The sequence below is a fragment of the Marmota monax genome, unplaced genomic scaffold, assembly GCF_021218885.2.
Source record: "Marmota monax isolate L192 unplaced genomic scaffold, Marmota_monax_Labrador192_F-V1.1 WCK01_AAM20220418_F8-fsc00016, whole genome shotgun sequence".
NCBI lineage: Eukaryota > Metazoa > Chordata > Mammalia > Rodentia > Sciuridae > Marmota > Marmota monax.
In genome coordinates, this window is record NW_026695209.1 from 24,084,267 (window position 1) to 24,111,687 (window position 27,421).

The following is a 27,421-nucleotide window of genomic DNA, read 5'->3' on the forward strand; positions in this document are numbered from 1 at the left end:
TAATCCACAAAAATTTTCTACTGCTGATACATTTTACTATAGAATCTATACTTAAAATACCTATTAAAATTAATAAATGAAATAAAATACCTAATAACATCTAGCAACATCCACAGAATTTCATTTGTAAATTTCATTGCCCAGAGCCTTAAATAATTCTAATAAACCTGTGTCTATTGATCAGCTTAAATTTACTTGGAGTTAAGGGTCATTTAAAAGAAGTGATTAGCTGGGCACAGTGGTGAGCACCTGTAATCCCAGGAGCTTCGAAGGCTGAGGCAGGAGGATTGAGAGTTCCAAGCCAGTCTCAGCAATTCATCTAGACCCTGTCATATATATATATATATATATATATATATATATATATATATATATATATATATATATATATATAATGGGGATATGGCTGGGAATATGGCTCAGTGGTTAGGCATCCCTGAGTTCAATCTCTGATGCCAAAAAAATGTGGTATCATTTTACTATTGATCCTTTCAAATTATGGTCACAGGAAGGTCTATCTCACTTTCTCATGCACAATAAGTATTTACTGAATAGACTCTCTGTCAACATGATGGAGTCATATCTGTCTACAGAACCTATACTATTATTGGACTGATCTTTCAAGATTTTTTCTTTTTAACAACTTTTTTCAAGAATTTTTTTCTTTAGATTTCAATACTACAGCAATCAATAAATCAGTTAACATTACTATCTAATGTAAGCAAATTAATAGTAAGTTAATAAGTATTAGGAGCATAAGACAATAAGATATGAATATTTCTGCTACTCCACTAAATCCAGGCAGGATTGCATTCTCCTGACTTGAATGTTCAAGTATCATTGGGAACTTTATACATCAGTTCACTTTTGGTCAAAATCTACCCTCATATGCATATTAACTCTATTTCTTTTTCTCATTTGTTAGAGAAAAAAATCAAGGTTTTAATAAGATTTGAGTTCATATATTTAAAAGATGATGATTTAAACACTATGCTATTCTCTTATGCCCATATATTCTAATGGAGACTTTTAATCATCTTTATTCTGAAAAAACAATAAAACTTCTTTTAAAAAAACATTGTAGGCCTCCCACCGACTCCCGGCTGTGCCGGAGTCGGGTGGGTCGGCGGCTATAAAGCTGGTAGCGGAGGGGAGGCGCCGCGTACGGTCTTTCGCGGCTTGGTCTTTTCCTGTGGTCACTACCCGGTCACATTTGGTGCCCAGCAGAGGAAACAGTGACAGACCTGGAGGCTGCAGTTCTCTGTCCTTCACACAGCTCTTTCACCATGCCTGGGTCACTTCCTTTGCATGCAAAAGCTTGTTGGCCAAAAGATGTGGGAATTGTTGCCCTTGAGATCTATTTTCCTTCTCAATATGTTGATCAAGCAGAGTTGGAAAAATATGATGGTGTAGATGCTGGAAAGTATACCATTGGCTTGGGCCAGGCCAGGATGGGCTTCTGCACAGATGGAGAAGATATCAACTCTCTTTGCCTAACTGTGGTTCAGAATCTAATGGAGAGAAATAACCTTTCTTATGATTGCATTGGACGGTTAGAAGTTGGAACAGAGACAATCATTGACAAATCAAAGTCAGTGAAGACTAATTTGATGCAGCTATTTGAGGAGTCTAGGAATACAGGTATAGAAGGAATAGATACAACTAATGCGTGCTATGGAGGCACACCTGCTGTCTTCAATGCTGTTAACTGGATTGAGTCCAGCTCTTGGGATGGAAATGCCAGACCTACAGGTGGAGTTGGAGCTGTGGCTTTGCTGATTGGGCCAAATGCTCCTTTAATTTTTGACCGAGGGCTTCGTGGAACACATATGCAACATGCCTATGATTTTTACAAGCCCGATATGGTCTCCGAATATCCTATAGTCGATGGAAAACTCTCCATACAATGCTACCTCAGTGCATTATACCGCTGTTATTCTGTCTACCACAAAAAGATCCGTGCCCAGTGGCAGAAAGAGGGAAATGATAAAGATTTTACCTTAAATGATTTTGGCTTCATGATCTTTCACTCACCATATTGTAAACTGGTTCAGAAATCTCTAGCTCGGATGATGCTGAATGACTTCCTTAATGACCAGAACAGAGATAAAAATACTATCTACAGTGGCCTGGAAGCTTTCGGGGATGTTAAATTAGAAGATACTTACTTTGACAGAGATGTGGAAAAGGCATTTATGAAGGCTAGTTCTGAACTCTTTAATCAGAAAACAAAGGCATCTTTGCTGGTATCAAATCAAAATGGAAATATGTATACATCCTCAGTATATGGTTCCCTTGCTTCTGTTCTAGCCCAGTACTCTCCTCAGCAATTGGCAGGGAAGAGGATAGGAGTGTTCTCTTATGGTTCTGGTTTGGCTGCCACCTTGTACTCTCTTAAAGTTACACAAGATGCCACACCAGGGTCTGCTCTTGATAAAATAACAGCAAGTTTATGTGATCTTAAATCAAGGCTTGACTCAAGAACTTGTGTAGCACCAGATGTCTTTGCTGAAAACATGAAGCTCAGAGAGGACACTCATCACTTGGCCAACTATATACCTCAGTGTTCAATAGATTCACTCTTTGAAGGAACATGGTACCTAGTTAGAGTGGATGAAAAGCATAGAAGAACGTACGCTCGTCGCCCCTCTCCAAATGATGACACTTTGGGTGAAGGAGTAGGACTTGTGCATTCAAATACAGCAACTGAGCATATTCCAAGCCCTGCTAAGAAAGTGCCAAGGCTCCCTGCATCAGCAGCAGAACCCGAAGTAGCTGTCATTAGTAATGGGGAACATTAAGATACTCCGTGAACTGCGAGACTTCACAGTGTGTTTGGGTTGGGGTGGGGATAGGGGAATGGTTGGAGGAAGGGAATGTCTGGGGACAATTTTAAAGAATTACACATTGCTTAAATTTTTATGTGACTGACACAGAGCCTAGCAAACTGTTGTGCTCTTGGACAAGTCTATCTGCCCAATTTGCTAACATGCTTCCTGTTGTGGTCTAGCCAATGCTAAATGTACTCGAATGATGTTAAGGGCTCTGTAAACTTTATATCTCTCTGGCCATTTATATGCATGAAATTTAGTTTTTAAATGTAGTGTGAATCCTGTGCTTCTGTTAGAGGAAAGCAGAGGTACTAGTCTCCAATTTAATTTTTTTTTTAATGTGTAAGAATTTTATACTTTGAACAACAAGATTATTGAAAGTACCTGTGGTTTTTGAAAATTTTTTCTAGCTTGGGGAATGTGGTCTTAAAATGTGATATGCACAAATACTCTTTGAAAATGGCAAGACAAATATTATTTTTCTCAGATTTATAAATCCTAGAGAGGCAGAAAAGAGTTAGGACAGTAACACTGGTTCTGGAATATTATCCAGACCAACAGTGACAAAGTTATTGTGATGATCTCTGAACAGAGAGACACTAGCATTGAGCAGGCTTATGGCATAAAAAGCATGGTCTGTTTGGGAGCCGTCATGATAGCTGCAGGAGCTGAGTGCTCCTGATCAGTTCATGGTGGACTGTGCTCAGCAACATCGAGATGTTATTGGAGGTGTATATGAGGAAGCTTTTTGTTGCAATCCTTCTTTGCACCTTATTTTAAAAGATACATAAAACATTTCTTTGATGCCTTTTTAAAATTTTAAATTGGAAAGGAAGGATGGAGCAGGGCATTATTAGGCTACTTATGTTTCAGTGTTACAAATTCAATTTCTAGACTGACAGATTTGTGGTATGAGTTCTTTTTGTTTTGTGTATGTGTTTGTGTGGGTCTTTGTTTTTGTATCTGTTCGATGAAAATAAGAAGGTACAACCTAAGTTTTTACATAGTCTGACTAGCCAAAAAGAGTATTCCACTGCAAGGTCTGGAAGTAGGGTTTATAAAGCCTTTTCTTGGACATTCACCTTTAAAAAACAACAAAAAACTATCACATGGAATGAAAGAGATTGGTTAGAAAGTTTTATAGATGTTTTTGGTGCTGAACTATGACATGAGCCTTATAGATTGTAAAATAGAGATAGTTGGAACTAATGTACAGAACTAAATTTTTAAAACTTTATTTACCATTAAATTCTGTGAAGTTTCAGTTATTGAAAATAAACAAATACAAAATGTAATGTTTCAGATTGCAAGCTAATATGTAATGTAGTGTTTGTAAGATACTCTTGTCTAATATTATTAACTAGTGGTATTTTGATTCGTACAGTCATAATTTGTTAAAATGACTTCATTTTAACATCAAAAAAAACAACATTGTAATATTGTTAAGATTTCAGGATTTGGGGTGAATGAATATAAAAAGAATTTAGATTGCATCCTCTTTGATTTAAAAAAAAATTATATTAAGCAAAATTTTCAGCCTGTGCTGTCCAAAAGTATTGTTATGGGATTGACATTTCAAAGTGAACCTTCTCCAAGACAGCACTGTTTTTTCTTACAAGCATACTTTTCTTTTTCCTGAGGAGAATTCTAAGTAGTATCTTCTATCCTAACTTGATTGTATCCAGAGTTTTCCTCCTACCATCCGTGTATACAGTCTCTGTAACTGTCTGCACTCTTGAGCAGAAAATGCCATTTGTTTTGTGTTCCCTCAGGCTTTCATTTAGTCATAGATGCTGAGGATAGTGATCTTGAATTAGTTTCGTTATGACTAAGCATTGCTACAATACCATGCTTCTTTATACATATTTATATTATATATTTTTATAAAACTTTTGTTACATAATACATAGTTTAAGATATTTTATCTTGCTATTATATTTTATATAACATATAGTTACATACATTTTATGTAATACATTAATTGCATAATTATATATATTATGCAATATATTTATATTATAAAAATATAAAATTTCATAAACTATGTAAAGTACACATATGTGCATATTTATAGATAATACAAATGTTTGGCTTCAGAAAATAGAAAATATTTCCAATGTAAGACCTGGAAATGAAAAAACAAAGTTAACATATTGTAAAAGCAGAGTTTATTAAAATTTCGTTTCATCGTTTGAATGCAAGTAACAGAAAATATGTCTAAGTTGTTTTATTACTTGAAGGTTATTTTTCACATATTACGTAAATGTCAGGGAGTGCAGCAGCTCAATAAATATACATATATAAGAAAACTATGAATAGAGCTGAACTGTTCACTTCAGCCTTGATACCGATGTATACTTCTTATGTACCAGTTGATCTTACATTTGGCTAACCTGGATTTATGTGAGAACAAAACTTGCACTTTTGCTAGGGACTATAGAACTAAAAGAAAGCTATTTTATACATAAAATTTATATGTATCAATAGCTATAAGAATTAAGGTAAATAGTACACTCTGTCATTTTTTAGCATTTCCATTTGTTGGAACACTCCTAAAAATGTCTCCCCTCAAAAAGTAAAGAGGTATGCTTATTAGACACCACAGGCAGAAGAGGATGTAGTGTGCCAAATATCTGTTCCTGAACACAGGTGTCATGTGCTTGTATTCACTGTGATGGAGGCAGCTGGTGATGAACCACTATAGTGTATTTCTGTGTACCTGAGCTAGTACTAGAAATCCAAAGTGTGAATTAGGTGGAGGATATAATGCAGGAAGAAGTTCCTGCTTTCCAGTTCCCCATCCTGCTTCCAATTATCTTTCCCTCCTTATAGCATATGGCCTGTACCACTTTTGACCAGCTCCCCAAGAAGCAGTATGTTGTATTTCTCTGCTTTATTCCTCCTCAGGCACATACATTATAAAGAGGATTCTATTATTAGCTCTTCTATTGATCTTGCTTATGGCACAATGTTTAATAACACCATTCTAGTCACATCAGCCAATGCTTTCTCATCAGGGTACCTGCAGCTCATAAATAAACAACACTGTCTGTCTTTCCTCACATCTTATGAAGCAAAAATCACAAAGAAAATTTAGAAATTCTTCATGAATCCTTAAGCAATGATTTTTTAAAAAAATTTAGTATTGACATTATTGTGAAAATTCAGTGGTTTGTGTTTTACTTCATATTTATCTTTATACTTATTTTTTTCTTATTCTTCAATATAAGCAAATTAAAATTACTTTTAATTGTAATTAAATTGTGTATATATATATATATATATATATATATATATATATATACATATACTACTTTTTCTTTTATTTGTGCCTCAAATGTGAACAGTAAATGATTTGATCTTACAAAGTTTCAGCCAGCTCAGTATGAAGGTACATTCTTGTGATCCCATAATTCAGGAGGATCACGAGTTTGAGGACAGCCTCAACAACTTAAGGAGAACTGTCACAAAATAAAAAGAAAGAAAGAAAGAAAATTAAAAAGTGTGGTATGTAGCTCATTAGTAAAGCAGTTTTGGGTTTAATCCCCAGTACAAATATGTATGTGTGTGTGCATGTATGTACATTTATATATAGTCAATATTAAGAAAATAGGGTGAGTAATAAAACTGTCACCTGGGGTTAGCTGGAATAAAGTGCCCTTTAGTGTTCATGATTTTATGTCCTAATTGTTCCTACCAAACAATAGTAAAGAATACATGAAGAATTCAAGGACTATAGGTAGAAAGAAGATGCTTTTAATAGTAATCCATGACTTAACAGAAAATAATAAGATTAATAAATTTTCAGATATTTACTTACAATCTTCAAGTTACTATAAACCTCTCATCATTTTAATATTTTGTGACTTTCATAATTTAAAATAATTAAACTTCTCTTCTTAGAAGAAATAATACTTAATTCAACATTTTCTTGTAAATAGGTTTTCTTGTTCTTATGTCTGAGTTTTCTTTAAAGGAAATTTTCAGAAATAGAGAGATTTAAATCATATAAACTTTTAAAAATCCTTTATGTACATTGCTGTTCATAAGGAACCACCTCTGGGGATAAACATGATTTCACTGAACCTTCTTTAATCTTGAACTCACCATTTTTAACAGGCATTCTGTATTTTTAATCAAGTGAATCAAGCAATGGTTTAATAGTAAATGTCTTCAGTTGCATATTATAACTTACTAGATATCTCACAATTACAAGTTTTCTTCCTCAAGGCCCTTGTTAAAAGTCAGTTAATCCACATCCACATGCCAGTTGGCTGTCACCTAAGAAGATATTTCTCCATCATTTTATGGTTATAGTTTTCTTTGAGAATATGATGAATGGTATGAACATTTCCTCAAATAATGGACCCATTTGCAGAAATATACAATATGTACACACACAGATTGTAGAAAATTTCAGAAAATTCATGGATTACCTTATGTCTCTCCAGTTTAACAACATTAACCGAAGATGGTAGACTATGAGTAAGTTAAAGCAAGTATAAAAGGAAAAGTTTATAGCTCTGAGGTGTCTAGAGAAGATGAGACCCTTAAATTCAGCTGTGGCGATACCAAAGGCTAGTCAGTCCAAGGATTCTCCCGGATTGCCTAGTGGAGATCAGAAGAACTAGAGGGGGAGCAGGAGTCCCTGAAAATAAGCACAATTTCTTAAATTTAGTCTTACTCTTGATGTAGGGCCAGAGGAAATTGATGTAATCTATTCTGTTTTCTATTTTTTCTTGATTCTCCAGTTTCAGTCACGACAGATGTTTGAATATAGAACTATATTTAAACTTGCAGTGTCCATTTTGCATCATCTTTGGGAAGAAAACTGACATCTGCAACATCCCTTTACACAGTCCCAGTCTTCCACGCAGAAGCGCTTATTTGGTAGAAGCCCTTACATAATTATATCTACATTAATGACTTATTTATCCCAATGAGAGGGTAATGAATTCAGGATTTCCTACTCACATATTTTCTTCCTACAATTTTTTAAAAATTTGCAAATCTTTTGGAATGTTCTAAATATCTATTCAAAATCATTTCCAAGTTCAAAGAAATAAAGTATTTGTTAGTGAATCATTCCAATTATCTGAGAGAATCTCAGTCTGCCATTTAGTTTAATAGCAAATGAAGCCACTGAATGAAATAATTGCCTAAATGTGGGAACAAAAGAAACAATATTTATATTTCTGTTATAATTACCAACTTATGTTTAAAATCATGTTTTTAAACAGAAATTTATAGAATTAAATGAATTTATAGTTTTCTATTTTTGGTTAAGCCAAGGTATTAACAAGTTGGTTGGTAGCTTGCTGTAGTGAAATTATTTATCTTGTCTATATCTCATTTCTAGAATTGTTAGGGAAAAAAACAGAGGAAAATGCATCAAATGTGGGCTGCACTCAATAGGAAAGATTTTTTATGATCACAAGTACCATAGATTTCCTAAGTAATTGTGCAGTCTAAAACAGTTGAGAATACTAATTCGTTTTTTTAATACCCATAACACTTCTCAAAGAAATGATTATTTGACTTTTTCCTACAGTGACATTGTGCTAACAATAGGAACATTACAGTTTAGCTGTGCATGCTGCAAGTAGATATATGATGATTATCAAAAGGCAATCTGAGTCAAGGAACTTTGAACAATTATTTAAAAAAAAAAACCTATCAGGGACTAGGCAACTCAAATCCTGGTACATTGCTTTATAAAGTATTTGCCATTTCACAAGATGCTTAATGGATCCATATGAAGTTAAATTTATTTTCACACTATAAAGTAGCAAGTTCTTTCTAGGCATACTTAGTATATCTTAAATGAATAAAAACTCATGTTCTAAAATGACTTATAAAAATGCCCATAGCAGGTTTATTTGTAATAGTCCAAACTGGAAAGCCAAAATGCATATTAATAGACAAGCAAATTATGGTACCTTATGTAATGTAATATTTCTCAGAAATAAAAGAAACAGAACAAAGTATTGTTACATGTAACAACAAGGCTGAATATCAGATAACATTTTTCCAATAAGAGAAGGCTGCCACAGAACAGTACATACTGGATAAATTTGTAGGCTTAACATTCTTGAACAGACGAAATTAATCTATGGTGATAAAAATAAGAATAACAGTTGCCTTCAAGTGGGGGATGCATAAGGAAATTAGCTGGAGTGATGAAGATATATGTCTTAATCAGAGCAGAGCCATAGATTATATGAGCATATGCATTTGTCAAAATTCGTCAAGCTTAAGATCAGTGTACTTCACTCTGTATAAATTATACTTTGAAAAAGTCAAAGAAATATCTTCCCCAAAAAGTTGATGCATATAATTATTCTTATTATAGGTTGAAGTTTAAGTATTTATATACTGTAGTTCCAATATACAGTCATAATAGTTAATGACTTTGTTTTTAAAATTTACTGAGTGTATATAGCATGCTCTTGGTTCTAAGCTTAGGAAATTATAAAAAGGCATCACACCTTATTAAAAATAGAAGTTATGACATACTTAGGTGAGACTTTAATACCCAGGAAAGAATTTAAAGAACAAAATAATATTAGTACTATACAAAACATGCAGGGTGTTGTGATATATCATCTTTAGGGAAGCATTTCCCAAAGATGTAGCACTTCTTGAATTTTAAAGGAATAGGCAGACAGGGAGAAGTTACAGAACATCCTGAGCTAATATAAGAGCATATAGAAAAAGATGGTATTATAACTTCACACCTCACAATTTAACCCTTGTAAATAACTAATGCAAATACATTAAAACAAATATGCAAAATGATATCCATATTATATATACTTTTTAAATCAAAGAAAAAAAAGCATTCTTTAAAGCTAGTTAAATAATAGATTACATTTTAGATGATACATGTTAGATATCAAAATTGATAAAGTAATATAGGCTAACAAGTCATAATATTTAAATTTAAAATAGCTGTAATTACTCAAACTAAATTTGTGACAGTTATTGAACTCTAATTCTTTTAGATAAATAATTATTGGTGTGTTTGTGATGTCACATGTCCAAATGAAAAGTTAAAAATTAATTTAGATATACCCAGTTTCTGAATAATGAATTACAGAGAATGATAGATTTTAGAATGAGAAAATGTGGGGAAAGACTGAAAAAAGATAATGAAGGTAAGGCATAAGAAAACCAGGCAGAACTCTAAGATTAAGATCATCATGAGAAATAAATTAATACTTGTCTCTATGAAAATATGTCCAACATTCCATTTTAAATTGTCGCTGTACTTTGCTGTAACTTAACGCATTTAAGTAATTTCAGACTTTAGTAGAAGTCTAAAAACAAATGAATAAGTACAGGAAAAATACTCTGCTAACTGAAGCATGGTATTAGAACAAGAGATGATTCATAAAAATATAACCTGAGCTACCCTCACCAATTTTCCTTGGAAATTTTGAGAAGATAGGGATCACCAAAGTACTTTATATAAGCACTAAGGCATGTTTAATCCAGTCAAAGATTTTCGGAAAAACTGAAATATCAGGAGGTAGAAACAGTTTGAATAAACAAAATTATTGGAAAATTGACTTTTTTTGCACCATCATCACCCCAACCCCACCATCCAAAGAGTTTGGCAAATAGACTGCATACAGTCTGAGGATTTCCAATGAACTCAGTCACTCACCAGTGTACTCTTTTTAATATGAATGACTTAAGGAAGTTTTACATGAAATTCTGAATTTCTCTGAATGGAATAAGTATTTTGATTCCAAGTGGATAAAGATCTAATGACTCATTGCAGGTCACACAAGCACTACTAATACATGTTATTCTTTTATTTTGAATAAGTTGGTTTCTGAGAGGTGTGCACTAGATACTTTCCCTTTTTCTTACAAGAGAGACCAATGTCTGTGTTTGCAGGGAAGGAGGAGATAAGAAATCAACTCTGCTCCTGCCATTCCTTGTGAAGGTCTTTTCTTATAAAGTGTACAGGAATTGTCATTTCCAGAATTATTATGGTATTCTTTAGTAAATTTATGCTTTTCCACACATAGGCACTTTGAAATCAAGAGTCAAAGAAGAAAAATTTCATCCCATTTCACGTTAGTTATAAATATGACTAAGACCTAAAATTTTAAAAATTAGATTTGTGATCTTTCTGTTCTAATAATGACTTAAAATACCACAATGACTCTGGGATGCTGTGTACAAAGAAGGATTATGAATCCAAAAGCCATATATGTACACATACATAGAATATATTATTTATTATTTTTCAATTAATGAATTTAATATTTAGCAAATAATTTTTGATGTTTCCAAATAAACACTGCTATTTCAATTCATAACTGAGTCAAATCAGTATTTCTCTGTTCTTTCTCTCTCCTGGGTATTATTTAGTTTCCAATGGGATGGGGGTTCTTACATATAGTCTTGTTAACAGACATTTTGTTCTTTGGTTAACATCCCTTCTTACTTTACCTTTGTATAAGCACTAAGGCATCTTTAATCCAGTGAAATATTTCCAGAAAAACTGAATTATCAGGAGGCATCTCTTCTTACGGTATCTTAAGATGTACATTGATCCTCGACCCTTCTCCACACTGGTTTCTATTGAGGTATCTCACTTCCATTGTTGTCTACCCGAATGTTCCATCCTGCTGTCTGCCACAGCATCTCCTTACAGCAACTCTGAAACTCTCAAATGTCCATAGGATCATCATGGCCTCAAAAAGAGTCTGATGCTATTCCTCAATGCCCTAAGGACATCTGTTATATGGGGGTTTTCTCAGGCACTTGCTGCCTAAACTTACCAAGTCACTATTTCTACAAAGGTACTTAGAAGTTACTGAAGTCTCCCATTCCTAGGGCTCCAAGAGTCAACTCTAGTCATCAAACTGGATGTCCTACTTCCTTAGATCTAAGCACCACTAATTGGATAACAGGTCTCTCAAGTATTTTCTTAGAAACATTTAAAAACATCTAGTACTCTTAATTATTTTCCAATTCTACCCTGAAGGTGCTCCCGCACAACCCCCGCCATCCCACTCTCCTGGAGGAGAAAAATCTTTATTTGTCCCCAATATTTTGCCTTAAATACAAACTGGGTTTATGTAATTAAATACAAATAATGAGCTGACTGGTGTACTGTGTCCATCTGTGATATATCTTTCCTGGGATAATAGCAAACTGGTATTTGTCAATCTGAATGTGAGTCCAAAGTTAAGCAAAAGAGAAAGGAGTAGAAGAAGGGAAAGGAAGACAATATTTGCATCTGCTAACTCTTAATGTTAGCAACTTATAAACAGGAATCTCGGCCGCCCCCTCCCCCTGCGCCGGCAAGGTAGACGGAACTGTGACCACCCACAGAGCAGGCCCAGCGGCCTGCTGAGGGGCAGAGCCGCCCCCCACCCCCCGTGCCTGCCAGGTAGGCAGAACTGTGACCACCGACAGAAAAGGCCCAGTGGCCCGCGGAGGGACAGAGCTTCCAATCACTCCTGCAAGGTAGGTGGGCCTGCGACCCACCGGCAGAAGAGGAGCAGCGGCCTGCTGAGAGGTAGAGCCGCCCCCTCCCCCCTCGCCTGCAAGGTAGACGGAACTGTGACCACCAACAGAACAGGCCAGACCTGCAACCGACAGACAGAACAGGCCCAGTGGCCTGAGGAAGGGTAGAGCCGCCCCCCCCCCCGGCGCCTGCAAGGTAGGCGGACCTGCGACCCATTGGCAGAACAGCCCCAGAGGCCTGCAGAGGGGCAGTGCCGCTGCCTGCGCCTGCAAAGTAGGCAGAACTGCGACCACCGACAGAACCAGCCTAGCGGCCCACAGAGGGACAGAGCCGCCGCCCGCGCCTGCAAGGTAGGTGGACCTGCTACCGACCAGCAGAGCAGGCCCAGCAGCCTGCCGGCATGGTAGGCACATTGCCCCAATTGGAGGAGGGGCAGAGCAGCCGCCCGCACCTGCAAGGGAGACTTTGCAACTATACAAGACCAATATAAATATATAGGGGGAAAATTCAATAGCACAACAGTTTCACCAAGTAGAAAGGAACGCGAACAGTATGAAGAGACAAGGAAAGAAAGGACCACAAGCAATGCAGGTCAACTCAGCTTTAGAAGAGGTAATAGCTGCAGCAGATGGAATGTCAGATAAAGAATTCAGGATATACATGCTTCAGATGATCTGGAGTCTCAAGGAAGACATTAGACAGCAAAATCAGACAATGAAACATCACTTCGACAATGAATTACATAAACAAATCCAGGAAGCAAAAGATCAACTATACAGGGAGATAGAGGTTATAAAAAACAAACAAACAGAAATCCTAGAAATGCAGGAAGCAATAAACCAACTTAAAAACTCAATTGAGAATACTACCAGCAGAGTAGAACACTAAGAAGATAGAACATCAGATAATGAAGACAAAGTATTTCAACTTGAAAAGAACATAGACATCTCAGCAAGACTGTTAAGAAACCATGAGCAGAACATCCAAGAAATATGGGATAACATAAAGAGACCAAACTTAAGAGTCATTGGGATACAGGAAGGTATAGAGGTCCAAACCAAAGGAATGAGCAACTATTCAATGAAATAATATGAGAAAATTCTCAGACTTGAAGAATGAGACAGAATCCCAAATCCTAGAAGCCTACAGGACGCCGAATGTGCAAAATCATAAGAAATCTACACCTAGACACATTATAATGAAGATGCCCAACATACAGAATAAGGAGAGAATTTTAAAAGCGACAAGAGAAAGGAAGCAGATTACATTCAGGGGTAAACCAATCAGGATAACAGCTGATCTTTCAACACAGACTCTGAAAGCTACTAGATCCTGGAATAACATATTTCAAACACTGAAAGAAAATGGGTTCCAACCAAGAATTGTGTTTCCAGCGAAATTAAGCTCCAGGATGGAAGATGAAATTAAAACCTTCCACGATAAACAAAAGTTAAAAGAATTTGCAGCTAGAAAACCATCTCTTCAAAACATCCTTGGCAAAACATTACAGGAAGAGGAAATGGAAAATAACAATGAAAACCAACAGTGGGAGGTAGGACAGTAAAGGAGGGAAAAATATTCAAAGAGGAAAACAAACCATGTTTAGTAACATAAATAAACAAATACGGCTGGAAGAACAACCCATATCTCAATAATAACCCTAAATGTTAATGGCTTAAACTCACCAATCAAGAGACACAGGCTAGTAGAATGGATCACAAAACAAGACCCAACAATATGCTGCCTACAGGAGACGCATTTGATAGGAAAAGACATACATAGGCTGAAGGTGAAAGGTTGGGAAAAATCATATCACTCATATGGACTTCGGAAACAAGCAGGAGTGTCCATACTCATATCAAATAAAATAGATTTCAAGCCAAAGTTAATCAAAAGGGATAAAGAGGGACACTACATACTGCTTAAGGGAATCATACACCAACAAGACATAACAATCATAAATATATATGCCCCAAACAATGGTGAAGCTATGTTCATCAAACAAACTCTTCTCAAGTTCAAGAGTCTAATAGACCACCATACAATAATCATGGGAGACTTCAACACACCTCTCTCGCCACTGGACAGATCTTCCAAACAAAAGTTGAATAAGGAAACTATAGAACTCAATAACACAATTAATAACCTAGACTTAATTGACATATATAGAATATACCACCCAACATCAAGCAGTTACACTTTTTTCTCAGCAGCACATGGATCCTTCTCAAAAATAGATCATATATTATGTCACAGGGCAACTCTTAGACAATATAAAGGAGTAGAGATAATACCATGCATTCTATCTGATCATAATGGAATGGAACTGAAAATCAACGATAAAAGAAGGAAGGAAAAAGAATACATCACTTGGAGAATGAACAGTAGGTTACTGAATGATCAATGGGTTACAGAAGACATCAAGGAGGAAATTAAAAAATTCTTAGAGATAAATGAAAACACAGACACAACATATCAGAATCTATGGGACACATTGAAAGCAGTTCTAAGAGGAAAATTCATTGCTTGGAGTTCATTCCTTAAAAAAAGAAAAAACCAACAAATAAATGATCTCATACTTCATCTCAAAATCCTAGAAAAAGAAGAGCAAAACAACAGCAAAAGAAGTAGAAGGCAAGAAATAATTAAAATCAGAGCTGAAATTAATGAAATCGAAACAAAAGAAACAATTGAAAAAATTGACAAAAGTAAAAGTTGGTTCTTTGAAAAAATAAACAAAATCGACAGACCCTTAGCCATGCTAGCGAAGAGAAGAAGAGAGAGAACTCAAATTACTAGCATACGGGATGAAAAAGGCAATATCACAACAGACACTTCAGATATACAGAAGATAATCAAAAATTATTTTGAATCCTTATACTCCAATAAATTAGAAGATAGTGAAGGCATCGATAAATTTCTTAAGTCATATGATCTGCCCAGATTGAGTCAGGAGGATATAGACAACCTAAACAGACCAATATCAATTGAGGAAATAGAAGAAACCATAAAAAGACTACTAACTAAGAAAAGCCCAGGGCCGGATGGGTATACGGCAGAGTTTTACAAAACCTTTAAAGAGGAACTAATACCAATACTTTTCAAGCTACTTCAGGAAATAGAAAAAGAGGGAGAACTTCCAAATTCATTCTACGAGGCCAACATCACCCTGATACCTAAACCAGACAAAGACACTTCAAAGAAAGAAAACTACAGACCAATATCTCTAATGAACCTAGATGCAAAAATCCTCAATAAAATTCTGGCGAATCGGATACAAAAACATATCAAAAAAATTATGCACCATGATCAAGTAGGATTCATCCCTGGGATGCAAGGCTAGTTCAATATACGGAAATCAATAAATGTTATTCACCACATCAATAGACTTAAAAATAAGAACCATATGATCATCTCGATAGATGCGGGAAAAGCATTCGACAAAGTACAGCATCCCTTTATGTTCAAAACTCTATAAAAACTAGGGATAACAGGAACATACCTCAATATCGTAAAAGCAATCTATGCTAAGCCTCAGGCTAGCATCATTCTTAATGGAGAAAAATTGAAGGCATTCCTCTAAAATCTGGAACAAGACAGGGATGCCCTCTCTCACCACTTCTGTTCAACATAGTTCTCGAAACACTGGCCAGAGCAATTAGACAGACGAAAGAAATTAAAGGCATAAAAATAGGAAAAGAAGAACTTAAATTATCACTATTTGCAGATGACATGATTCTATACCTAGCAGACCCAAAAGGGTCTACAAAGAAACTATTAGAGCTAATAAATGGATTCAGCGAAGTGGCAGGATATAAAATCAACACGCATAAATCAAAGGCATTCCTGTATATCAGCAACAAATCCTCTGAAATGGAAATGAGGACAACCACTCCATTCACAATATCTTCAAAAAAAATAAAATACTTGGGAATCAACCTAACAAAAGAGGTGAAAGACTTATACAATGAAAACTACAGAACCCTAAAGAGAGAAATAGAAGAAGATCTTAGAAGATGGAAAAATATACCCTGTTCATTGATAGGCAGAACTAACATCATCAAAATGGCGATATTACCCAAAGTTCTCTATAGGTTTAATGCAATGCCAATCAAAATCCCAACGGCATTTCTTGTAGAAATAGAGAAAGCAATCATGAAATTCATACGGAAAAATAAACGACCCAGAATAGCAAAAACAATGCTAAGCAGGAAGTGTGAATCAGGCGGTATAGCGATACCAGACTTCAAACTATACTACAGAGCAATAGTAACAAAAACAGCATGGTACTGGTACCAAAACAGGCGGGTGGACCAATGGTACAGAATAGAGCACACAGAAACCAATCCACAAAACTACAACTATCTTACATTTGATAAAGGGGATAAAAGCATGCAATGGAGGAAGGATAGCATCTTCAACAAATGGTGCTGGGAAAACTGGAAATCCATATGCAACAAAATGAAACTGAATCCCTTTCTCTCGCCATGCACAAAAGTTAACTCAAAATGGATCAATGAGCTTGCTATCAAATCAGAGACACGGCGTCTGATAGAAGAAAAAGTTGGCTACGATCTACATACTGTGGGGTCGGGCTCCAAATTCCTCAATAGGACACCCATAGCACAAAAGTTAATAACTAGAATCAACAAATGGGACTTACTCAAACTAAAAAGTTTTTTCTCAGCTAAAGAAACAATAAGAGAGGTAAATAGAGAGCCTACATCCTGGGAACAAATCTTTACTCCTCACACTTCAGATAGAGCCCTAATATCCAGAGTATACAAAGAACTCAAAAAATTAGACAATAAGAGAACAAACAACCCAACCAACAAATGGGCCAAGCACCTGAACAGACACTTCTCAGAGGAGGACATACAATCAATCAACAAGTACATGAAAAAATGCTCACCATCTCTAGCAGTCAGAGAAATGCAAATCAAAACCACCCTAAGATACCATCTCACTCCAGTTAGATTGGCAGCCATTATGAAGTCAAACAACAACAAGTGCTGGCGAGGATGTGGGGAAAAGGGTACACTTGTACATTGCTGGTGGGACTGCAAATTGGTGCAGCCAATTTGGAAAGCAGTATGGAGATTTCTTGGAAAGCTGTGAATGGAACCACCATTTGACCCAGCTATTCCCCTTCTCGGTCTATTCCCTAAAGACCTAAAAAGAGCATGCTACAGGGACACTGCTACATCGATGTTCATAGCAGCACAATTCACAATAGCAAGACTGTGGAACCAACCTAGATGCCCTTCAATAGATGAACGGATAAAAAAAAAATGTGGCATTTATACACAATGGAGTATTACTCTGCATTAAAAAATGACAAAATCATAGAATTTACAGGGAAATGGATGGCATTAGAGCAGATTATGCTAAGTGAAGCTAGCCAATCCCTAAAAAACAAATGCCAAATGTCTTCTTTGATATAAGGAGAGTAACTAAGAACAGAGTAGGGTCGAAGAGCATGAGAAGAAGATTAACATTAAACAGGGATGAGAGGTGGGAGGGAAAGGGAGAGAGAAGGGAAATTGCATGGATATGGAAGGAGACCCTCAGAGTTATACAAAAGTACATACAAGAGGAAGTGAGGGGAAAGGGAAAAATAATACAAGGGGGACAAATGAATGTCAGTAGAGGGGGCAGAGAGAGAAGAGAGGAGGGAAGGGGAGGGGAGGGGGGATAGTAGAGGATAGGAAAGGCAGCAGAACACAACAGACACTAGTATGGCAATATGTAAATCAATGTATGTGTAACTGATGTGATTCTGCAATCTGTATATGGGGTAAAAATGGGAGCTCATAACCCACTTGAATCAAAGTGTGAAATATGATATATCAAGAACTATGTAATGTTTTGAACAGCCAACAATAAAAAAAAACAAAAAACAAAAAACAGGAATCTCATGAAAGAAAAATGTATATATCACAAAGGATTTTTTGCTGCAAAGACATATATTCTTTGGTACATATTAAAGCATCGTAAAAAATTAAAATCACATGTTGGAAATGTTCTGAAATAGGATATTTCTCGTGGTAAGGGGAGTCATTAGAGATGCTTTTCTTTTTCCTTTTGAGTGAACATTTTTCTTTTTCTCATTTATTCTCTGAAGACAAATAAAGCTTCAGAGTACAATTTAATTCTTCCTGCTATAAAACTAAAGTAACTAAATTAACTCAACTGGGAAATCCATACAATCCCAGTGAAGGAAACTCCACATAGAATTTGTAAGTCTGTTGACGAATTTCCCAGTATGCTTTTGATTCACTAGCTAATATGACTGCTATTCTCATTTACAATTATTCTTCAGTCCACAAATTACATTCCTTTCTCCACATAGATTATTTTTTCAGTGTTCAAATAGAATGTTATTATTTGGTGCATATAAGTCTCAGAACAATGAGGGATTCAGCATTGGACTGCACTAATCATTTGCAAATTTTTAAAGACACAAATGGAACAGATCTTTTAAAATATTTATGGACCAATGAATTTAATTGGCAATCAAAACATTTAAAGGTCAACCTTTAATTACCATATAAACTTCTAATTGCTCTATTGAAAATAAAGATCACCCCATCATTATGTTATCTGTATTATAAAGACCCCAAACTGAGTTCATTAACTTGTTCATTAGTCCGTATTCCCCGTCATCTGCACAAGGATATTATCCAGAAACTCTGTCCTCTCTCACCTGAAACCGTCTGTTTGCTGTATTCCCAGAATTGTTTATTTTTTCCTTTATTTTTTATTGGTTCTTTTTAGTTATATATGACAGCAGAACCACTTTAATGAAATTATACAAGCATGGACTATACCTTATTCTAGTTAGAGTCCCATTCTTATGGATATACATGTTGATGGGATTCACTGTGTTATTTTCATATATGTACATGAGAAAAATGCATCAGATTCATTCCAGGGTCTTTCCTTGGTTTATTCCTCCTCCTCTCCCTTCATTCTCTATTGCCTGATCTAGTGCACTTCTATTTTTCCCCCTCACCTCTTCCCCCCTACTATAGAGAAAACATAGCCTCTTCAACAAATGTTTCTAGGAAAACTGGAAACCCTACGTAGAAGAATAAAATTTAACCCCTATCTGCCACCCTTCACAAAACAGCTCAAAGTGGATCAAGGATATAGGTATTAGACCAGAAACCCTGCACATACCAGAAGAAAAGGTAGGCCCAACACTCCAACATATGGATACAGGAACTGACTTCCTTAATAAAACCCCTAAAGTACAAGCAGTAAAATCAAGAAGCAATAAATAAATAAATAATAAATAAATAAATAAAAAGCTTCTTCACAGCAAAGGAAACAATCAAGAGCATGAAGCGAGAGCCAGCAGAATGAGAGAAAATCTTTGCCACCTGCACCTCAGATAGAGCATTAATTTCCGGGATATATAAAGAACTCAAAAAACTTAACAACAAAAGAAATCCAGAGCTGTTTCTGTAAGATAATAAACATGGTAAAATTTCTCTTTTTTAAAAAAAACCCTATAATTCTACATCTTTCTGCAGCAGTACTCTATATTTTTTCTGATCCCTTTGTTAAAAAAAAACCCTTGAATATATTCTCTACATTTCTACAACTCATCTTCTCCTATGTCTTTCTAACCCATTCCAATTTGGCATTGACCCCTACTATTCAATCAGATAGCTTTTGCCAAAACAACAATGAATCTGCATTTCCAAATTCAATCAATAATTTTCAGTTCACATCTTATTTGACCTGTTAGTAGCATTATTTCCAAATAGATAACTCCCTCCTCTTTATTACACTTTCTATTTAGTTAGCATTCTAGCAACCAGAGTCTGTTGGTTTTACTGTTCCCAAACTGTCTACTCCTTCTCAGTCCATTTGGATGTTCTGCTTCACTGTGACAGACTCTGCATATAAACATCCCAAGGATTAGTTTTAGAACTCTTCTCTTTGTACACCAATTCTCCAGGGCAGTGGTTTTTATTACAGATTTAGTCTCTCCAAAATCCATGTTTTAACATTATCACCCTTAATGTGACGATATTTGGATATGGGTAGGCTTTGGTAAGTTTTTGCAGGCTAAGTGAAGTCATAAGGGTGAAGTTATGATTTTATAAGACTTATTATCCTTATAAGTTTAAGATAAAACTTCATATAATATTCTATCACTTTGTGTGCACAGAATAAAAGGTCATGGGAGGGTACAGCAGAAAGGTGACGATATACAAGCCACAGAAAGAGGCCTTACCAGATACCAACCATATTGCCACCTTGACCTTGGACTTCCAGCTTCCAGAACTGTGAGAAAACACATGTTCCTTGGTTAATCCATCTACTCTGTGATATTTTATTATGACAACCTAAGGAGACTATTACAGTAGTTCTCAAAGTATAACTATTCATTCAATAACACTTGGAAGACATATAGAAATATACAACGTTAGATTCCAACTCTGCAGTTTCTGATTTACTGGATCTGAATGTGGGGGCCAAGGACTTGCCTATTTATCAAGTTCCCAAGTGAAGAGATTCTGTTGACTCATGGTCTGATATTCTGCCTAGTTAATTTCATCTAGGCCATGGCTTTGAATTCCAACTGTGATGCTACTTTTATATATCAACTTGATTGTACCATGGGGTGCCCAGATACCTGGTTAAACATTGTATCTCTGTTTGTGCCTATGTTTGTGGGAAGAATAAGTGTTTGAATTGGTGGACCAGGTAAAGCAGATTTCTCTCCTCCATGGAAGTGCATATTATCAAACACTTTGAATAACTGAATAGAATAAAAATGTGGAAGAAGGTTAATTTTATCTTCCTGCCTGACTACCGGTGATATAAGTGTTTTCCTGTCCTTCATTTGGGACTCAATCTTTGGAGATCCTGGTTCTGATGGCTTCAGACTCAGGAATGTACAGTCAGCTCTCCCGTGACTTTAACTTGAACAGATTACACTATGAGGCTTCTTAACTATATAATTGTGTAAGGTAAATATTATAAATCTCATTCTAGATAAAATTAAAGGGAGAAAGAGGCAGAGAGAGAGAGGCAGAGAGAGAAACTGAGATACACAGATACAGATATAAACAGACTTCTTGACCTCAATCCCCTTAATTATTTTCCTTCTCAATAAGAGTAAAAGCCTTTACAACAGCACTTGAGCCCACAACTTTATGCCCTGATATTTTATCCTGCAACTTGAATTCTTTTATTTACCCAGATCTACCCACACTTGGAATTTTTTTTAATATTCCAGTTTTATGCTTTTCTCTGTGCTTGCTTTCCCCTCTATCAAGTACTTATCACCATCTACAACAACATATATTCTGCTACTTTATTTATTTTTGTCTCTCTACATTAGAAGAAAAGTTCCATGTGAGGATTTTTTTAAAAATCTGTTTCTTCCAGACTTCAGAATATAGAATGTACATAGGAGAGTATCAATAAATTTTTGTTGAATTAGAAAACAAACACCATGTACAACAAAAGGGAAAGTTTATGTCAGATTTAAAATAGGAATTTTCCTTCCCTGTGTGAAAGGCAGTGCAGGGAAATGGTGAAAAGCATGGACTTCAGAATCAGTATCTGAGTTTGCATTCTGGCTCTATCACCCATTCAACTGTGGTTAAGTTACTTAAATGCTCTGGGTCCTCATAGACCCATCTAAAAAATGAAGACAACAATATACCTACCTTACAAAACCACAATTAGTGCTAAATAAATTGATATGTACATAAAGTACTTCAATGAGTGTTTCCTGGAACAAGGAAAATTCTATACAAGCTCATATTTTACTTCAGAGGCAGTCCAACTGAACCAAAATTATTGAATGCAGGCTTTGCCTTTTCTCAGAAAATGAAGGGGTCATACTTTTACTCCAGAAGTAAGCTGGATATATCAGAAATAAAAAATATTTATTTTCTCAGTACTAAAACCCATGGGCATCAAGAATAGATTGAAAGCCTGGCTAATTGCCACAGACACACACACACACACACACACATACACACACTAATAAATGAGGAAAAGAACAAACAGACTTAAGAATCAATATGGCAGTAGTAAAGAAACCTCAATCTAATACCCTTCTTCATCAGGAAAACACTGCCATATCAAACTCGGGTGTTTGTTTTTTAACTCACTATTATATAATATATAATGTTCCAGACCACTATATCAGTTTCCAGGAGTGACACAATAACTACAACATAAAGAATAGAATTTATGTCTGGGAGAGTTGTGAGCAGATTGTACGTCATCTGGCCTCTCTCATTGGCTTGTGGATGGCTGCCTTGATGCTGTGAACAAATATGATCTTCACTATGTAGCTATATCAATGTCTTTTCCTCTTCTTATAAGGGTACTAGTTTATCAGATTATTACCCCATCCTGATGAATTCATTTGATCTTAATTATTTCTTTAAATATTCTATCTCTAAAGTCATATTGTGGATCAGGGCCTCAACATGAATTTTAGTGAGACACAATTCATAATATTCTATCCTCTGGAACCCCCAAATTTATATCTTTCTCATGTGCAAAACACACTCATCCTCAGTCCCAATAACCTGAATAGTTTTATCTCTTCCCACAGTGTTAGTCAGCTTTCTGTCACTATAACAAAATACCTGAGATAGCTAACTTATAAAAGGGAAAAAGAGTGACTTAAGCTTACCATTTTGGAAGTTTCAGTCCATTATTTGTACAACTTGTTGCTTTGGATCTGTGTTGAGGAAGCAAATCTTGGTGGTACAGTGTGGCAGAGCAAAACTGATCATCTCATGGCCAGGAAGCAAAAACGAGAAAGAAGCACACCCAGTTTTATAGAATCTCCTCAAGCATACACCCTCAATGACCAGATGACTGTGTTCTAGGTTCACCTACTAAAGGATCCACAATCTGTCAATAGTACTACCCTATAAGCAAACCCTTGATCATTTCAGCCTTTGGGAGCCATTAGTCCGTAGCAACACATGAACTTTAAGTCAAAAATCTCTTCTAAGTAGTTTCTAAATCAGAAATGGGTGAGATTCAAGTTATGATTTATTCTGAGGCAAAATTCTACCCTGGCCATTAAACTTTGAAACTAGACAAGTTATGTATTTAAAAAAATACAGTGGGGCAATAGACACAGGCTAGATATTTCAATTACAATGAATGAATGAGGTAATGGGTTCCAAGCAAGGCAAATTCCATTATATTTTAAGTCTTGAGACTGATTCTTTCTAGCTTAATATTCTGCCTTCTGAGCCCTTGGAGCAACAATGTGCTACAGAGCTGGGTGGTACCCCTGCCCCTGAGGTCTTGGTTGTTAGTATAATCAGGGGCACTGAGCAGGAGAACCCTAGCTCTCTGAAACCAAGAAAGAAAGATATAATATCATCTCCTGGACCTTGACTCTCTGTAACTATGTGGGAGTGAAAAACTGTGGCAATCACAAATTCACTTTGGGGTAATTCTTTCCTTTTCTCATTCAAAAGTACATGTCCATAACCAGATAGCTCTGTTGTCCTATCCTATAGAAGCCTGGCAGCCTTCCTTCATTTTGTCATCTCTATTTCCTTTAGTCCCTTTAGCTATTAGTGTTCCTGCTGATATATTACCCAATCTCTATTCCTGGCTTCTACTGAAATGTCTGTTTAAGTCATATGCATACTTTCTCCATCAAATATTTTTTCCAACAACATCTTTGATGTTCTTTCCAAAACATGTTTTCTCTTAACTTTGCAATAAAGATAGGCTAATGATTTTCTTAATCTTCACATTTTGATTACTTTTTTTGCTTACTAATTCTTTCTGTTTATCTCCCTTCTTGCATTTTACCATAAGCATCAAAGAGAAACCAGACTAGACCCTTAACACTTTGCTTAAAAACCTCCTCGGTTAAATATCAAAATTCATCAATTTGGAGTTTTACTTTCCAAGAAACACTGAAACACAATTCAGCAACATTTTATTGTTGTTGTCATTTTACACAAGTGTCTTCTTTCTTATAGTTTCTAATAAAATGTTCTTCATTGCTGTCTGAGATCTCAACAAAATCATGTTTATGTTCATATTTCTACCAACAGTATAGTCAGGACAATCCAGGTTTTGTTTTCCTTGTATGCCCGTCCATTTTTTTATTTTTGTTTTTGTTGTTCCTTTTAGGCCTTCAACTGATAGCATGTGAATCACCCGTAATATGGAGGATATTCTGCTTCACTCAAAGTCAACCAATCCATATGTTAATCTCATCCTTAAATCTCTCACAGAAACATCCAGAATAATCTTTGGTCACATATCGTGGCCAAATTGCTAGTTGACAAATAAAATTAACCATTATAATACACAAATACTTTTATCACAGACTATTAGTAACTTACAGTTTTGTCTATATAACTGATTATGTGGTTATAATAGATATTTATAGTTATATTTTCCCACTACCCATCATACCAATCAAATAAAAGACCTGAGAGTAAAAGGAGGTAATTCTGAGGAATAATTATTTTTGAAACATTACCCAAGTTATTCCAATGTATAATCAGATTTAAGAACCACTGAGTGAAATAAGACTCTTGGCATATCTACTAATTGGTGTCACTGTCTTTTGGTCTTACAGAATGCAGAGAGTAACAGAGGGTGACAAACAATTTAAGAAGACTTTTCCTTAAATAGGAGTAGATTTTTCTGTTATTGAAGAATATTCAGGGGGAGAGTAATTAATTTTGACCAGTGTTACTTGAAGATGTAGATTTTTGACTAAGATTAGAATTAACCTTAAACTTGGAAGGAAATTCCACTGGGAGCCTTTCTCCTTGAGAACAGTTTTCTGAAGCTCAAGAAAAAGTCCAGGTGACTCATGTTTAGCAACACACTTCCCAAAGAGAGTCACTGTTGTAAACAATCCTATGTGTTTGGTCAAAAACTTATGCATGTCTGCAGTCATTGCTAATTCTGGCAAGGAAAAAAGTCTGCTTAACTCGAGTTCATTCATGATGATAAAAAATAGAAAGCTCTAGGCCATGTGTAGAATGGGTCTTGGAACTCCTAATAGTGATCAAGAGAAGCAAGTTTGTTTTTTTTTAAAGAGATAGTGAGAGAGAATTTTAATATTTATTTATTTTTTTTAGTTATCAGCGGACACAACATCTTTGTTTGTATGTGGTGCTGAGGATCCAACCGGGGCCGCACGCATGCCAGGCGAGCGCGCTACCACTTGAGCCACATCCCCAGCCCAAGAGAAGCAAGTTTTGAGAAAGATTCTTAAAGCTAGGATTGAGGCACCTTTTCTGAAAAAGAGAGTAGAAGTAATACCACATCTATCTATAACTGGAGTCTAGATTACAATATTATCCCCTGGGAGAAGAAATGAAGGAAAATTGCAAATACATGAATTATATATCTTTTAAGATTTGTTCAAAGTGATTACATCCACAAAGCTACCAAAATAATAATGAAACATATTAAATTTAAAATGACACTAAATCATCAAAAATGCATATACCCCATGCAATTTTTTAGGATGGAGTAAGTTCACAGTTTTATTTATTTTCTAATAAAGTTAATCTGATGCTTTTGACACTATATTATCACAATGAATCAAGCTGATATACTGTTTTTAATGGATGAATAATTCTGAAAGTACTTTTAGTAGAATGAGCAAAGAACCTGTCTTTTCCCACTTTCTTTGTCTGTCTTTTTTTTTATAACAGATTTGTAGAATATTTAATTCAGCAGTGATATTATTTCCCTTAGAAATCTTTAGGGAGCACATATTTAGCAATTTAAATGCACTTTTAACATATCTACATTTTTTATATAAAGAAATCATTCATCTGAACATATGTAACTGACTTATCTTCATAATTCCTAAAATTAAGTTCACATATATCTGAAGTTGTCTCAAAATTACCTTTTCTTTCAAGACTAAAAGATATTTTTTTACTGTTGTTCTGTGATCAATTTAACTAAACCTGTGAAAATGATCAATACATCTTAACATTTTTTCATAATGGTTTTCAATAGCAGCCATCAAATTGAATTTTGGAGGAAGTTATTTTTCTCCATAATGATCTTCTATTATACTTGGATATTTTAATTTATTTACAGGTAATTTTATTAACATATCGTTAGAGAAATTGTGTTGTTTCTTTAATAGCAAACCCCTTATGCAGTTATTCATGGGAGGGCTGCCTCAAGAGCTATAAAGTTATAAATAGCACCTGTGATAGCTCTGTTCTACAGTCATGGTAACCATCTGATAGTACCACTCTTGGCCACAGGACATTACTCTGATTATAAAGCTAGTTGCTTCAGTAAGAAAGACTAATTTTAGACATCAGTTTATCACTTTCTTGTCAGCAATTATGTTTGATTCTCTTTAGCATTCAGTTTCTGATAGACACACATATACTCTGAAAATCTCTATATCTTTATTTTATTCTTTGATAAAGACCATATTTCTACATTGTTTTAATACTCCACTCTTCTTACTAATTTTTGATGTTCATTTTAATACATTTTCATGAACATTTATTTCATCACAATGTTATAAGATGCTCTAGGAGCTATAAAATATGAGTTTCATCTAGGGAAAATAAAGTTTTAGTCATTTTTCAGTAAAAAAAAATACACACACATACACACATATGGGCTCTAAAAGCCCACATTTTGTTATGGAGATTGATAGCTTGTCATTCTTCTCCATTTCAGAGAAGATATGATTAACGGATGCATACTTAAGATATGACAGGTACATGAAAAGCATCCTGAAATTATCTGTGAATTATAGGCAAATTTGAAAGGCAAAACACCATCTTTACTTTTGGAGTCTCCAAGAACATTATCTAACCAAGCAAAAATAATACCAATTTAGGGCATCTGAGCATTTTAATAACCCACAAAAATATAAATCCTCCATTGACACTGACAATTTATCATTTGTGCTTAAGTCCTTGGATCATTTTCTAAGTCATGCCTTCCCAAAGACTTGAGTGGAGAGAACATTAAGAATTTAACTTCTTAGTGCATGTTTGATCAGATATGCCCACTTAACATACGATATCCCAGAGTGATGGTGTTCTTTGAAGCTCTGAAAAAGAAAAATGGGGCTAGA

General features: G+C 35.3%; 1 protein-coding gene across 1 annotated transcript; it reads left to right on the plus strand.

Moving 5' to 3' along the window:
* Positions 1-1,092: 1,092 nt before the first annotated feature.
* Positions 1,093-3,214, plus strand: LOC124083806 (hydroxymethylglutaryl-CoA synthase, cytoplasmic). The gene has a single exon (XM_046430573.2). The coding sequence runs from the start codon at positions 1,287-1,289 to the stop codon at positions 2,799-2,801; it is 1,515 nt and encodes a 504-aa protein (XP_046286529.1). The 5' UTR covers positions 1,093-1,286; the 3' UTR covers positions 2,802-3,214.
* The last annotated feature ends 24,207 nt before the right edge of the window (positions 3,215-27,421 follow it).